Below are 16,453 nucleotides of genomic sequence, written 5' to 3' on the forward strand. Positions count from 1 at the left end.
TCACTGTGCAGAAAGAGGATTATTTGAAGCCTCCACCCATATACTATTATTTGGGATGTTAGATTACACCTCTGTGGTGATTCCTAAGTGGGAATGCTGGGTGAAACAGCTATACATGTATATATAACAGCAAGAAAAACAGAAAGCAATTAACACCAATACATGAACTCTTTTTGAAACACTTGATGGATGTTTTTTGTTAGGTGGGAGGTTAAGAGACAGAAGCTCTTTCACTCAAACAAAAAGCTCCAGAACTACTGGCCAAAGATTTATTATATATTGGTAAGGGAATACAAGTAAAAGTGCTCTGCTTTCAGTGACAGTGGCTGAAAGCAAAAGTTTGACAAAGTGAGAAAATGTCTAAAGCTACACAATAAAAATACATCAATGCCTTATGGAAATAATGCCGGGAGGGAAACCCCCCCCCCCCCTCAAATAGGCCCTTTGTCGTTCAGACAAAGGTATAATTGATAACGGTAATCGTGGCTGTTCTAAATCCCTGATGTATTGTGCAGGCTGGCTGTGACAATTTGATCAATCACGCAAATGTCAAAACGGCTGCTGTGAAAAGGGTTTGTTAAGTAGGTGTCTGGAAATATAAAATCCATTTTTATTTGTATGCACCAATTAGAGGTGGAAATATCTTTACTCATGTAAAAAAGGAAACCGCCAAATTCATGTGCCAGCCAGGAGAAAATTCTAAATGCAATATTGGAATATAATGTAAGAAAGTAACACTGTATTCTGTACATATTTATTACACATATATAACCTGCTACTGCTAAAGGGTAATTAAATAAAATCACAATAAAACTAATCCCCAAAAACCAAGTCATATTCTTCTTGTTTGATTTCTGTATAAAATGATCTCACACAGATTTTAATGATAACAGTGTTTTTATTTGCTTGGTTTAGCAACTGTACATGTGACTCCTTCCTGAGAATATTGCTCACCTCAGAGGAGAAGGAACGGTGGAATGGAGAGAGAATCAGAGAGGGAGGAGAGCAACAGGAGGCTGAAGGGAGGGAATAATGTATAAATAACTCCAGTGGAGGGCAGTGGGAAGACAGAGGAGGAAATAAAGGAATCATGTAGGACAAGATAAATGAACGAGACCTGTACTCTATTTGGGCCACCGAACTCTCTTCTATTCTAAATAGGAAACAATCTTTATTCCCAAAAAAGTATTTTGATGTTCTCAAAAGCATCTTGTTGAGTGAATACTCGTGAGAAGGATAGAATAGAAGGAACCTGCAACATAACAGAATTTGGCTTCAATGTAAAAAAGACAGCAATAAAGAATCCATGAATTTTGGAATTTTGAACAAAACAAAATGATTTCCAGGACATAATCCTTTTTGTCAATTGTTTTACATTTAGCACGAGGTTCCCAGCTGTACATAACTAGGACCACCTTTGTAACAACCTCACCCGACCTCTCACACTTCTGTAACTGCACCCCAAACTCATCCGTCTCCTTTATTTACGAACAACTCATGCCTCAGAAACGTGTTAAAAATATAGCCTCTATGTATATTTACTATGCAAGTTAACTTAAAAAGTGGCCTGTGACATTGACTTTGTTCTTCCCAAAACAGATTTCATATTTCATTTCATTTCATCTCACCGTGCCAGAGATAGAGGTCTACAGAGTGTTATTGACGAGCAGCTGTAAGTCACTTACTTTTGCCCGTTGAATGAAAAAAGGAAAAAGAGGAAGACTGAACAGGGACATACTGTCAGAGGAAAAGCTGAAAATAGTAATAGTAGTAATTAATAATGATATAAAAGCATGTTTGAACAGCAACATTATCATATCATCCTCATTATTCACGTCCTGGCTCTTCAATTCCAGTTGTTACATCCTGCGCGAAGACTGTTAGTCGGGTTCATGCGGCACATTTTGGAGCCTCCAAACACCTGCAGTATCTCTGCAGTTCTTCAAAGCGAGCCTCTGAAACTTTTGATTCACTCTCTTCAAAAGAGTAGTAACGAAGGATTCCAAAAAAACCAACCTCATCTTTGAGGATACGTGATGGAAGACAAAAAAGCGTTTCTCTGGATACAAAAGCAAATAATGCAACAAAAGTACAAAACATCACAATATTGAGCAAAACGTGCCCGCCGCCAGCGAGCGAAGACAAACGCTGAGTGTTTGAAGGCGGAGATGAGGGAGCCGACTGCTTCGGTCTGTCGTGTCTGCTACCCGTCGGTTCACTGATTAATCCGTCTGTCCGTCCGTCATTGGCCTGAGTGCCCTCTTCTCGTTGTGATTGGCAACAAGCTGCCGCACGCTCAGTCTCCACAGCGACGCACGCTAATGCGGGCGGATCATCTTGAGTCGTGATTGGTCGATGACGTCCAGCAGGTTCTTGGCATCGACTGCGAGGGCGTGAGCCGCCATCAACATCTGTTTCTTGTAGTCCTTTTGTAAACTGTCCACAACACAGAAAACAAGGGCCGTTGAGTCAGCAGTACTTGGTTAGCGGTAAAACATATCGCTGTCGCATTCGTACCCACCTCGTCATCACGTACTGTTGGGCCAGCTTCATCTTCGCTATTAACTCGGCCAGATCGGAATTCAACAGCTTCTGGGCCATCTCGATCTGTGACCACACAAACGGAATGACACACGTCATCGCACAGGACCAAAGAGAAACAAAGCTTCTTCCTGGTCACTGAGCCGGGGTCCAAACTCACCTGTGTGTCACCCGACACCCGATTTGAAATTGCTGAAGGAACGTATATTAAAGTGCTGAACTGTGTGCGTCTGTGTGTTCACCTCTCTGTGTGTGCTGGCGGGCAGAACAGGAAGTGTCTCGTCCACTGTCGCAAGCAGAGTCCTCAGTGCCAGACCCACCTCCTACCAAACACACACACACACACACATTTATTCTTTGCACCAGCCAGTTAATATGCACTTTAAAATCTGTTGATGGTGGATATTGAACTTGTTCAGTATTGAAATGTGCCACAGAGATGGAATATCTGCCAGGCATTATCGATCCTACCTTGACCATGGGGACGTACTCCTCCGGGGCCGCGGGCTGGATCCTGTTGGACATCTCGATCACAGCTTTGACCAATCCCGTCACGTTCTCATACACTTTGTCGTTAGAGCGATCCAAGTTGGCCGTGGGGGGCGGGCTGATCTCCTGAGGCTGCAGCTGGACCACCAAGAAGAGTAGGACCGTTACAAGGAGCCACTACAAACATCCGTTGCTCCAAGTTTCCTTTTAGAGAGTGTCTCTTGACACTGGGGGGCGCTATACGAATAGATTTTAAAACACACACAGACACGCAGAGGGACCTTTCCATCCACATGCATTTCTACCAAACACACTAGATGGTCTGACTACCCTACCGGGGCACGGGAGTTTGTTGGGCTGTTAGCGCAGGACAGATGGGGGGGGGGGGTTCTAGAGATGGACTCAACGTTACACCTGCATTGAGTATAGTTTCACATGTTGAATCAAATGCCTCTCAAACGACTTGGATCATGGTGAGCACGGTGAACACCGTCAGCACCGGCGGCTGGTTGAGAGCAGTGTGGAGGCAGCAGAGCTGCTCTGCATTTTGAATTGAGCATGTTCGAATGGGGAGTAGTTCAGTTTACTTTCTACTTCTGTTTGTGCCAAAAGAGTCCCAGGGTGAATGTTTTGGAGCTTTCAACCACACCTCATAGAGATGAATGTGAGAGCCCCATGTGAGATTATTTCGTCACAAATACTGTTGCCGGGTCAAGAATGAACTTTTAAAAGTTTTGTTTGTCATGCCGATGGTGACATTTTGTTGTGTCGCTGGTAAACAAAAACATATTCGAACTACAACTCATGAAGCTTCACAAAGCTTCTCTACACACGATGAAACTTAACTACGATCTAACTATCTCTATGGTGAATACAGACAAACACAAAGATCAGCTTACCCTCCACGGCTATGGGGAGGTTGAGGAGATGGGAGAGAGGTGTGGTTGGGTGGATGTGGGTTTGATGGAGGAGTGGGGGGGGTGAGGTGTGCAGCGGGTTGGGAGGAGGGGGGCACAGGTTTGACAGATTGATGGGTGAATAGATGGATGCAGAGTACAAGGTCAAGATACAAGCAGGATCAGGGATCAGAAGATGGTGTTGCAGGCAAAAATATGGATGAACGTTAATGAGAAATGGGGGAGAGGGGAGGGGGGGCGTGAAGGGGGAGAGAAGAGGGGCAGAACATTAGGCCAAAGCCAACCACAGGCAAGGCAACGCACAGCATGCAACCCAGCAGCAAAACTTTGAATAGTGAAGAGAACTCAAACAGGAAGGATTTATGTTCAATAAAAAAATAATCTGAATAATCTCAAATTAAATCTGCACATTTCTAAACTGGGGAACACATCCTGTATTTTAGAAATGAGCTTTACTTTTCTGTCATGCGTGCAAATGTACCTTTACACCCTCGTTGTAGCTGTCAACGGGGCAAAGACTGGCCAGGTTGCCGAGGTGACAAGGAGCTCCGGGGCGCGGCGGTTTCTTAGGAGGAGCCACGTGCTCTGAAAAAAAGAAGGAGGAGGGTAAGATGTGTAAAGTAGTATGATGCATGCTACCAATGTGTGTAGTACATCAACTACTACTATCATATAATCTAAGGCACTATTGTATTTTATTTTATTTAATGCAACTATGATTCTTCTATTCTATGATTAAACATACTTTAATTACCTGTGCTGTTTTGGTGAAAATGCTTTGTTCCTCATCTTGAGATAAACATATTTATAACTAGATTATTTTATGAATAATAAGCTAAAACCCCCCAACAGTCTCTAAACGTCTTTACATGTAAGCATCCTTCAACTGTTGGAGCAGGATTAGGTACAATTTATTTCAAAACACAATATAATGTAATATAATGTAGGAGCAACAGTAAATAATAATACTACTTTTAAAAATCTGTACATTAGCTGTTTTAGCTGATACTTTGTGGTTTCTTTGAAACAGAACATATATTTTTAACAGTATGGTTTTAGTGTGTTAACAAATATTGTGTCTAAATCGTTGTCCGCTCACCTGGTTTCCCGACCGGCTGGTAAATATGTTGGTTTCCACACTGGCAGAGAAAATCATGCACACACAGACACGCACACATTGGTTGAACTGCCAGTTGTCCATAATCAGTAAACACTCTTTAAAAGAAGAAAACCCCTTTGAACAAGAGGATATACTTTGCAATAATACTTATTTCAACAAACGTACACCATACGCTGCATTCATAGCTGTTGATGCATAGTGGGAAAGCTAAAGTCATTGTGAAGGTTTAGAACATATAAAGGTCCAATGGGACCGTGCAGTGCGTCTGGGTCCGATAGCTCCCCTGAGCTCTCTGTGGTCATGTGGTTGCTGGGTGGGCAGTACCTCCCTGGCACACAGACAGAAATACTTTCTCTACTTCTCCTGGCCTCTGTATTTCCTCCTCAGCCTCCCTCGCCACTTTGTTTTGTAGCTTTCTCTTCTTTCTGCTACTTTTGTCCTCCTTTTTTTTTTTTTTTTACTTTTTCCACTCCTTGCTTCCTCTCTTTTTTAGCATTTTCCCTTTACACTCGCTTTCCCTTTTTACCATAACATTCCTCGCTCCATCAGTGCGTGGAGGTTGGTTAGCAGCCGATTTTCAAATAAAATGTCAACAGACAAATACAGAGAGACACACTGATGACTGACCGGTGCTTGTAGTGAGCCGTCTTCTCGGTCAATGCTTCCTCTGCTGTTTCTGGACTCTGCCTTCTGTGGGGAAGAGACAGAAACAAACATTTAAAACATAAAAACCTAAACATACCTAGGAGGAATGTTACATTTGCAAGATTTTCTTTTCTAGTTTAGGGACCAAGAAACAGAAGAAAAACATTTGTAAAAGACTTTGTCACCTGCAGGCTACATAAACCAATATACTCAACGCTGGAGTCATTTCTTCCAAACAAAACACAATTTTAAAAGAGAATAGACAATTAACCAGAGAAATTATTAAGCAGAATTGATATTCCACTAGAACCACGACCTACGATAGTTTTTCCATCAACACTCCTTTAAAACAAATGATCATCATCAAGTTAGAAGAGAAGAAGAGCAGAAGATTAAAACACATAACCTACAGGAAATCAAAACATTTACACCACCGAAACCCTAACAAGCCGGCAACCGTTTCAGTACCGTTTTGGTGAAGCACGCCTTGAAGAGATGCATCCTGGGAGAAGAGAGGCTGAAGAAGACAGGAGGAGGAAAGCAGAGAGCGGAGGCCATCGAGAGAGTGGCCGAGATGAGGACAGAAAGTAGGAGAATGGCAGACGCCAGCGGTGAGAGGCTTAGGACATGCAGAGCAGAAGAGAGAGCGTCCAAGAAGAGACTGAAGGAAATGAACGGGAAGACAGAAAAGTTGAGTCAGAGGAGAATGGGAGGAGAAGGAAAGACAGAAAGAGAAAGAAAGAGGAGGAAAAGCTCCACTGAGGCACAGAACAGAGATCCAACAACTCCCTCTCCTCTTTGTTTCTCCCTCCCACTTTTTCCATGTCCCAGCATCTCCCGGTTTCTCTTTCTCCCTCTCTGACGGGTGACTCCTTGTTTGTTGTTCCAACCTCTCCGTGGCTCCTGCCAATCCCACTTCCTTTCTGCCTCCTTCTGTCCTCACAAATTTCCATCTCTTTATTTTCGGGCCTCTCATATTACTCAGTTTCATCCTCCTTTAATTTGATCAAAAACTTCAGCAAGTCACTGATATGATTTCATTTTCATAGCAGTTTAAAGACATTGACACAGGTTTTTACAGTTGTACTAAGGATCCTAATAATCCATTTGCTCTTGGAGGAGTTTGTCTTTATGTCTAAAAACTCCTTCTAGTATCGTCAGTTCTTGTGATGGATTAGCCTTCAGCTACACAGATTTTCACTAAAGAGTTATCGGAAGAACAGTTGGTGCATGAAGCCAACTCCCTACTTTGTCTGCTTAGCATTAATGCAAAATCTACGGAACGGTTGAATCAAATTAACATACAGGCCAGGGGGGAAAAAATAGCTGGACATCCTGCAAACTGAATTGCTGAGATGTTATCTGGTAACCTCTGGGTGAGGTAGTAAATAATTCCCTTTGCTCGTCTCTGTGTTTTTCTTTCAACTCTACCAAACCTGGTCCAAACATTTAAACTGTGATTCAAGACCAGAAGAGAAAAATAAACTTGTTTTGCCAAAGGTAGTGATTTGGCTCCATTTTTTGGATGTTTCAGTGTCTGATGAGAGGAATCAAGTACAGCGGAGCCAGCTCAAAGATCTGAACAAGATATTCTTGAGCTCATCTGGCAGAAACAATATGCATTAAGAGGTCTGAGTGGGAGAGCCCCTCACACAGCCTCACCAAGAAAAACAAACCACTCTGAGGAGGATCATGGCAGCTAACGGTAGTCTGGTTAGCTGTCTAGTTGCCCGAGATGCAGAATTTGTTGGTCAGACTCAGGCACATGTGTTCATAGACCGGATGGTCTCTCGTAATATGCAAATGGTCCACATGAGAAACTGAAAAATGTAGCTAGTAAATGAAAATCATCACCATAACCATGAAGCTCTCCTCCTGCTCCAGCCACCGCTGGTCATCCTCCATCTGTTGTTGCTGCATCATCAGCCTCTCCTCCATCACAGCCTGGCCTACACAGCCATCGTCCTGTGGAAAATACAAGTAGTCAGCAAAACGATCATCTCACTCATCATTATATGATTCACACATACACACATCAGTGTGTTTTCCCTGTCAAATTGTAAGAATACGTGTTCAAGATTTGGAGCCTGGTCGGGGTTATCAAAAATTCAGCCGAATGACTTCTCTCGTTCTGGAAAATTTATTTGTCAGATCACAGGTCAAGTATCAGCGCTGCGTTTGCAAAGGCAGGAGCAGTTCAGGCAGCACACAGGCCGGAAGAACAACTAACTAACATCAGCAAGAACATCATGTTTTATAACCCTTGAAAGACAGAGAAGGAAATATTTCTATTGGCCCTAAACTGGCGTAGAGGAGGACCTTCCACCTCCCGCATCTAAGATCCGGTCACATCCAATGTCCAGATTCCTGACTTAACGTAAACATCGTAAACAGAGTGTGTATGTTGAATAGTGTTGGTGTGTCTCTAACCCCCCTTTGGCTGGTAAATCTTCTAGTTGACCCGCAGACCTTACATTCCTCAGCCAGGACATGAACTGACTCCCCATCCTGTCAGACTCGTGTCTGCCTGCTTGGCAGATCCTGCTTACCCCTTACCTAACTCTTAAATCAAGACAAGACAGCAAACCCCCAACTAAGCCCATGAAAATAACTTTTGATTATCAAAGTGTGCGTCATGGCTGAGAGTGCACACCTCCATGTTCTGGCTCCACAGGGCAGTGTGTTCAGGTCGGTGTTGACTCCAGGAATCAACAGCAGGGTAGCTGCCCCCTCCTCCTCCTACTACGACACCATGGGCCGAGGGCTGGAGGTGGACAGACAGAAACAGGGGCAAACAGAGAAAGAGAAGTATTAAACATGGTTAATAATCGGTTTGATAACACAACACCCAAATCTGACAAATTTGCCACGGTTTACTCCAAATTACCTTTATATGGTACAAAGCATACATATTTTAGATATATTTTGTTTCAAAAATATAGTTGGAAAAAGAAAAACACAAGCTGGCTTTGGACATACAAAAAAAGACTCAAGAGGATTGAAGCAAAATAAATGCAAAAGGGAATTTTTGGAGTGCATGAGAACGTATACACATGAGGTCACATGAGACTGATTGGTCTATGAAGAATGTATCAAAGGGTTTTTTACCTCCCTGTCTGGATCACAACACAGAGTATTGCTTCGATAAAACTCAATGTTGCCAAACAAACTAGTGACAAATGGACGAGTGGAGGAGAAACTCACATTTCAAATACACTCATAGAAAAGGTTTGTGAAGCAGAGTGAATCATTTATAAATCATTAGGAAATAATATCAATCCCACTATGACTTAGTGAGTATTCCGAATAATAACGGTTCCTGTTCAAATAGCGATGGTAGTTCTTGTTTAGCACTTCAGCTGCTCTCAGTCTGATGAGTAATACATGCTGCCATAATATACAGATGGTATTCTCGTGTGATATCATCAAGTTTGACATGTATAGCCCTTGTGATTATACACTCCTTATAAGGACCAGAGAGAGAGCTGCTCGTTGTCATTTGAGCTGGAGAGTGGCTTTGATCTGTGTGTGTGTGTGTGTGTGTGTCTGTCTACAGGAAATGCCTGCTGTCTGCTCGCTTTATGAGAAGGGGAATAATTGCACTGAAAGGCTCTTTCGTTTTTTTTTCACATTTCTCTCGTTGACTTGGGGACACATGCAGCTCACGCGTAGTGTCTCTCTTCCGAGTTGACTCAGACTCAACACTGACATTACTGGATTGGCAGTTATTGTGATGATTGGCATGTGAATAATGCACCGTTCTTGAAAACTCCCTAATTACAAATATTTGATCAAATGCTCTCTGAACAACCGTCAATAAAAATGAGGAAGTAAATGCTATCCATACGTACTGCACAGCTAGAGGGACAAACAGGAAGTGTTTCGCAGTGGTGAACTCACAGAACCATTAGAAATAGGTTCTTAAGTAACACTTAACACACACAACCAAAGACCAGTGCATTTCACCATAATCGTATACCTTTAGAAGTTGAGGGTTTTGTCTGTGTGTGTGTGTGTGTGTGTGTGTGAGTGTGTATTCTGTATGTGTATGTTATCTGTACCAGGAAGTGGTTGACTGGGGGGCCGGTAAAGAAGCCTTCACTGGAACGAGGACTTGGGTAACCTGGTCTGCTGGGCTGCAGGCAGAAAGAGAATGGTGTGTCTTTATCGGCCAGGTCAAAAACATAGTGAAATAAATAGAAGAACCATCATATCAGTCGTACTTTGGGAGGTGCTTCATCAGACCCTCCAGAGTCCCAGGACACGGTGATTTGTCTCCTCATCTCCATTCGAAGTCTCTCCTCTTGTTGAAGCTTTTCTTCCTCCAGTATGGTGCTACAAAGGTAACACACAGAGAACTCATCTTACTAAATCATCTTCTCCTTCCTCTGAATCGGTGGTTCAACGAGGAAAAAAAAACCTGTTTCTCAGCACCGGAAAATTGATTGATGAACCTTGATGCAATCGTAACTAAACCAAGGTGTAAAAATTATTAATGGGAAATAATCATTATCAGTTATCAGTATGTGAAATCACGTGGTAAAGCAAGACAGTTATTAAATCATTCACAACAAAGGTTTACAAAAAGGGTGTGTGCAACATTGAGCAATTTAAAGAAGAAGGCATTGCCGTCTAGTGTTAGTATAATTGACTTTTGTGCTACAAATATTCACACGCAAGCAATGTAAAAACATTTGATTACTTGAGTTGTGTTTTGAGTTCGGTGAATCTCGGCCGCTTGCTGGGGTCATATGACCAACATTTGGTCATCAAACTGTAGAGGGTGGGCGGGCACTGAGGAGGCATGGCCAATCGCTCGCCGTTCTCTATCCTGCCAATCACGTCGTTGTTCTTCACTCCCTGGAAAGGCTTGATGCCGAACATCAAGATCTCCCACATGCACACCCCTTCGGATAGACGGAGGAACAAACAGAGTTCTTGTGAAAGGTTTGCTCAGGTGACGTTTTGGAAGTATAATTTTCCACTGATGACCTGTAATTCCACATAATGGATCAGCACTGACCAAACATCCAGACGTCACTGGCGGAGGTGAATCTTCTGAAGTTGATGGATTCAGGAGCCATCCATTTGATAGGAAGTTTACCTTTAGAAGCTGATACAAAGACAAACAAAGTCATTACATCTGTCACTCGGTTTGGTTCCAGAGGGTTAGAGACCAGAAGAAGACACTTCTTCCCCAGTCACAGTGAAGATAAACTGCAGCACCCTGATGTAACCTGACGGTGGCGGTAAAGTACTGGAAACTGTCAAATCTGGCCACATACACAAAATTAGAAGTGCTACTGTTGCAACAGTATTGGATTATGTTTTAAACATTAGCAAACATGGTTCTGTGTCACAAAACGATACGAAGCAGCTCGTGTGTTTGAGTCTGGTTTACCTTTGTAGTAAGAACTGTCCTCCATGTATCGCGACAGGCCAAAGTCTCCGAGCATCACGCAGTCGACTGAGGAGACCAACACGTTGCGCGCTGCGATGTCCCTGGAATTCAATACTGATTGTCATTGGGCCTGAATGATAGATGTTTGTTCAGGGTCAACGTGAGCAATGTACAGTGCAGCAGCACAACAGAGCCTCAATACAATAAGTTAACTGCATAGGATTACATAAGTAAAATGTCTGGGTGAATAAAACTATGATATGTCAAGGTAATACTAATAAATACCAATTCAGTACATGAAATCATACGGCCACAGTTTGTAAGACATCTATATTGAGCATTTATGTGTGTGTGTGTTTGTGTGTGTGTGCCTACCTGTGTACAAAACGTTTACTCTCCAGGTATGCGAGGGCTGTGCTGAGTTGGTGGGCAAACAAAATGAGACTGGCCAAGTCCAAATTGTACTTCCTCACCTGAAGGAAGGAGCGTAACTGTAGACAGAGAGAAAGGAAACATGGGGGAGAGAGAGAGAGAGAGAGAGAGAGTTTTTTGAAGTTTACAACACGACAGCGAAAACCTCTCTAAAATATCTCTAACCTACAAGCATCAACAACTATTAATTGAGTGTTAAATTAAATTAAATAAGGAATCTCTAAGTACAGCCTTTCCGAGTCATGACTTGCGCCGCACAACTTCCTTTGTACGCTCATTAGAAGTAAAACACACGCGCGCTCTACTCTAGTCGGTCCGTATGTATGAGCGGCGCGTGATGTACGCAGCCTCGGGCGTACCTCTCCCAGAGTACACAGCTCCATGATGATCCACACGGGGTTCTCTGTGATCACTCCAATCAGCTTTACGATGTGAGGGTGGTCAAACTGACGCATTGTCACTGCAAGGGAAACACACACACACAAGCACACACATTCAATATGGATGAATTGACATATGGTTTGTTAATAAGGTAGGCAGAAAAAAAACGTTTGCTCTCACATGCTTCCTGTAGGAACTTTTCTCTGACGCTGTCGGATGTACAGTTCTTACAGGTCTTAATGGCCACAGCGAGAGCTGGTTTGTCCTGCAGAGCACATATACAAGTCGCACAAGATAGACCATTACACATAATGCAGGAACAAGGGAGGTTGAAACCAGTGTACATCGCCTACACATAATATTACATTTCAACACTGCTAACATGCAGTACCACATCAGATGTGCATATTTATTTTTTTTAAGCTATGAGCTAAGATCGTAATGTGTGCGAAAACATCTAAATCTAAGCAAAAATGTCTTGTCTTCTGTCGAACCCTGAGCTTGTTGGATGGGTGCAAGACTGAGGATACTTTTAAAATGACTATGTTTAGCTCGATTATGGAGTAACAACCAAATGCTACACATGTCTTATGAATGATTGGTCAGTACACAAAGCGCTGACGAGTGTTTGTGCACGTGTGTCTTTCCACATACCGGGCTGTCATAGACTCCTTGGTGTACATCTCCAAACTGGCCCTCTCCTATGCAGCGGCCCAACTCTATCCTGTCTCTCTGGATCTCATAATCCCGCGCTGAGTGAGTGGAGGGGAGAGGAAAAGAGAAGAGGAAAGAAGGAGATTTATACGCTTACTTGTTGTTTTTCATACACTGCACGCACTGGGAAAACCGGTTTTTGCTTTACTTGGACCGAGTGCATGGGGTTCGCCAGGACAAGACAATAGGGATGACATCCGGTGATCTCAGGCTTCTAAAGTAAATTAAGATATTTTGAAGTGATTTTTAACTGAAGGGCAGTAAACCCATGACATTGTTGTTGAACCCCACCCACTGGCAATCCCATTATTAAATTAAAAGATAATTTGTCCCAAGATTATATTCACTTCCCATAACACATCTAACTAGACAAACTTGACATGTACACTGCCGCACAAAATAACACGCCAACATATGTAAACCTGTTTAAAAGACAGAAGTAATGTTCATGTTACATTCATGTGTTTACATGCACACCACTGTCCCATTATCATTGATGTTCATGCCTCCATATTGACTCGGTTACAAAAAGGTAAAAACAAGTAGTTCGTAATAATAATTGAGATTTTCTTTACTTTAGTGTCCTGTGCATGTAAACATCAATAGGCTTCTCTAAAAGACAAGGCAAAGCATAAAAGAGCTCTTAAACCTGGACCTTTTGAGTGACATAATTAATGGACGTCCTGCATATGAAGTGCATTTAATATGATCTGTGTCTACGGAAACCTTTTAAAATTCAGTGAGTTCGTCCAAAAGAATTTCAATGAAAGCGGTTATTCTTCCAACTGACATCCACGTGTTTTGACATTTATTTGCTAAATATTTCAATACTATGTGAGCGCTTTGTTGAAAAGGTCATCAACATTTCTGTGGTGCTACATTAATTCCAGCTGCAAACCAGCCGCTATACAAGTGGACTAAACAATGAGTTTAGAGGTTCGTGCAGGACAAGGCTAATAGCAACTTATCCCGTACCAACCAGAAGACACTCAGTAAAAACACACAACCCAATATTACCAAGCAATCCACTAACTTGAATCTATCCGGCAGTTGTAACTGCTTTAAAACACAAAAGAACCAACAGATGACAACAAAAGACAACATACAACCACAATGATAAATGGAAATAAAGAAAAACGTGCCAACACTAAATAAAATAAGAACCAGTCCAATTTACAACGCAAACACTGTGAGATTGTTTTGCTGCGAAGGTCTGGGACACTTCTAATGAAACCCTTTATGAAGTAACGTCTCGCATCGTTTATGGACTCGCCCTCCCTTTCATTTTACGCACCCAAATGCCCTTTACAAAATGCCAACAAACACAAGTCAACAAAAGCAACTTGGATATTAGGTACCTTGACTCTTTGTATTTTTCTTTGACAAACATTCATAAGAAATTGTTGTACACTAGATCAATTATACTGTAACCAGTAAATGACCAAACTATCTTATAGGGAGACGTCCTAGTTACTTTTTGGGCAAATCCCGTGCCTGGCAAAGAAAAATGTGAACAAAAGTGTTGAATCTCAAAGCATTTTGGTCGCACAGAATGACAGAGAGACAGGGAACTTTACCTTCAACTATTCCATAGCTGACTGTTGGCGATGGGAGAAAGAGGGAGAAACAGAGATGAAGAGAGGGAGAGAGCCAGACAGCTGCTTAAGGATGTTAAATAGCTCAGAAAAAAACACATACAGACACAAATGTCAGCAGACAGATAAGTGACCCGTTTCGCTCTTTACCTTTTAGTTTAGTTAACAAAGTAATGACAATCCGGGACCAGAATGGTCTAAAGAGTCGGGTTTGCAGGGGTTGCAGTTACTGTAATGCAGCTTCATTTTACACAGATACGTACAAGCTCTGGCACAGAGCAGGAAAATAAGTCAGACACGGAAACAGAAATCAAAAGAACTGAGAAAGGTAGAAAAAACACCCTGGGAGCAAAGAAGAAACACAGCCCATCTTCAGAGAGATGCATGAGTACTCTGCATCGCTGTGACGTCCACATTAAATGTATTGGGAGTCGAGGGCTGAAACCGCCATCAGTCCCGAGGCTGCAGCCAAGCTCACCAGCGCAGTCGGGGTTTGGAATAACATATGAATGAATTTGACAGATGCAATGTGTGTCAAACCAAGCGCAGCTAGAGATTACTCGCTGCAGCTCCTCCGGCCTCCAGCTGCTGTCGGCTGTTCTTGTAAGACGCCCAAACTGAAACTGGATTGAATTTAACTGCAAAAGGGGTTTAGCGTAACCCCCAAAATGGAAGTCAGCCTGAGAGCGTATACGCGTCCGACCGAACGGTGAAACACCACTACTTTATATTTATCCTGCTGCCGATGTTCTACAAAAGAAAGCAGAGTGAATACTTACTGGAGGGCATGGTGTATGTGTCCTCTTCATCAACTATCTCAGCGTAGTCATCGGTTTCTGTAACACGAGATGCACACAAGGGGGGTGAATGAATGCAAAAGAGTAAAGTAGAGCACACACACACAAAGGCACGTCTAAAATAACAAATACACAAACACAAAAAAAGCTAAGTCCTGCACATGTCGCTCGTTTTACCGTGCGTCCTCTATGGTGTGACAGCGTTACTGATGCACACAAAAGCAAGATAATCCAAACTGCACAATAGAACTAGAAAATAAGACATGAGGAGTCCAGCGCGGAACCAAGGCAACACCCGCGTAGTCTTTCTCTGCACACACACACACACACACACACACTTGGCGGACAGTGTCAGCTGAGCATGTGTTGTGCATATCTGTCTATGTGAGAGCAGCTGGGCTGCAGGGAGTAAACTGTGGTGGTAGTGGAGGAGGAGGAGGGAGAGAAAGAGAGAGGAGGCAATGACCCAAAGAAGAAGTAGAAAACTAACAGGAGAGATAAAGCCAAAGGAATGAACAGATCGAGTAAAACAGGAAGAGAAAGAAATGGGGAGACCGGCTGTCAGGTAAAGAGATGGAAACGTCTGGGAGCAAACCTGTGCAGAATCACGTAGAGAGAGAAGACGGAGGGAGAGAGCCAGCAGGAAAAAGAGAGGGGAAGATGTGCAGAGTTGATCCAAACCAGATGGCGGTGTTTAAAATAAAATCAGTGTGCACACTCAGCTGTTGGAAACTAGAGTGGAACATCTGCTGTCCTGAACACTACTCTCACAGCTTGGTCCAGCAGTTATCCGGCGTTGTGTCCCTAAATGTATCACAAACCCTGTAAATATGAGAGTAAATAGGAAGCTACAGTTCGCTTGGCTCTCCACAAAGCCTAGAACCAGCGGTCAGCTGGCCTCTGTCAGCTCACTAATCAACGTGGCATATTATCATTTTTTATAACCTTCGAGGGGGGAAAAAACGGCTCACCGTTTCCACCACATGCAGGCTCCAGCTGCATATTTAACAGGAGAGAGGTTTCAATATTTTTTTTGCAACTCTCAGCAAGAAAGCAATTGATGTTTCAGTGTCAAACTATTCGTTTAAGGATAAGATGAATGAAACACTACTGGCTTTAAGGTTAGAACATTTACTTTATCAGTACACATGGAATCCTTTAACGGGCCGCTATAAATACCTTCATCTGAGTTGAAATAAAAGCAAAGGCTTTGGTTGATGCTGCAAAAATGGGTTTCATTAGATAAAGTGAAACCATGCGTGCAGTCATTAAATGCTTCCAGATGATTCGGTTACGGTTTCTTTAACGTTTTCCGTTTTGTTTGTTGCACTTACATCAGCATCTACAGCTTTTCAGTTCTATATATTTTTAGAATTTGCTCCCATGCTTTAAGATTTGTTCTAAGGAATCATCCTTTGTAA

At 42.6% G+C, this 16,453-nt stretch overlaps 1 protein-coding gene across 35 annotated transcripts in view; it reads right to left on the minus strand.

Annotated features, from left to right (window-relative positions):
- Positions 1 to 878: 878 nt before the first annotated feature.
- The window catches only part of ptk2aa (protein tyrosine kinase 2aa), a 50,344-nt gene continuing 34,769 nt past the window's right edge, over positions 879 to 16,453 (minus strand). For 19 of the 35 annotated variants that reach the window (XM_078081467.1, XM_078081465.1, XM_078081456.1 and 16 more), the window contains 20 exons: positions 15,015 to 15,071; positions 14,218 to 14,238; positions 12,581 to 12,678; positions 12,107 to 12,191; positions 11,905 to 12,005; positions 11,489 to 11,604; positions 11,114 to 11,214; positions 10,736 to 10,825; positions 10,415 to 10,619; positions 9,936 to 10,047; positions 9,774 to 9,848; positions 8,366 to 8,476; positions 7,567 to 7,677; positions 5,695 to 5,757; positions 5,047 to 5,086; positions 4,429 to 4,532; positions 3,013 to 3,168; positions 2,784 to 2,864; positions 2,522 to 2,607; positions 879 to 2,436 (listed from right to left, as the gene is read on the minus strand). In XM_078081467.1, coding sequence (XP_077937593.1) covers positions 2,319 to 2,436; positions 2,522 to 2,607; positions 2,784 to 2,864; positions 3,013 to 3,168; positions 4,429 to 4,532; positions 5,047 to 5,086; positions 5,695 to 5,757; positions 7,567 to 7,677; positions 8,366 to 8,476; positions 9,774 to 9,848; positions 9,936 to 10,047; positions 10,415 to 10,619; positions 10,736 to 10,825; positions 11,114 to 11,214; positions 11,489 to 11,604; positions 11,905 to 12,005; positions 12,107 to 12,191; positions 12,581 to 12,678; positions 14,218 to 14,238; positions 15,015 to 15,071 — 1,931 coding nt within the window. In that variant the 3' untranslated portion in view covers positions 879 to 2,318. Of the gene's footprint in view, positions 2,437 to 2,521; positions 2,608 to 2,783; positions 2,865 to 3,012; positions 3,169 to 4,428; positions 4,533 to 4,578; positions 4,737 to 5,046; positions 5,087 to 5,694; positions 5,758 to 7,566; positions 7,678 to 8,365; positions 8,477 to 9,773; positions 9,849 to 9,935; positions 10,048 to 10,414; positions 10,620 to 10,735; positions 10,826 to 11,113; positions 11,215 to 11,488; positions 11,605 to 11,904; positions 12,006 to 12,106; positions 12,192 to 12,580; positions 12,679 to 14,217; positions 14,239 to 15,014; positions 15,072 to 16,453 lie in introns of those variants that run through there. The other 16 variants (XM_078081470.1, XM_078081469.1, XM_078081468.1 and 13 more) reach the window with 2 other exon arrangements.

This window comes from Gasterosteus aculeatus, chromosome 10, assembly GCF_964276395.1.
Source record: "Gasterosteus aculeatus chromosome 10, fGasAcu3.hap1.1, whole genome shotgun sequence".
Taxonomy (NCBI): domain Eukaryota; kingdom Metazoa; phylum Chordata; class Actinopteri; order Perciformes; family Gasterosteidae; genus Gasterosteus; species Gasterosteus aculeatus.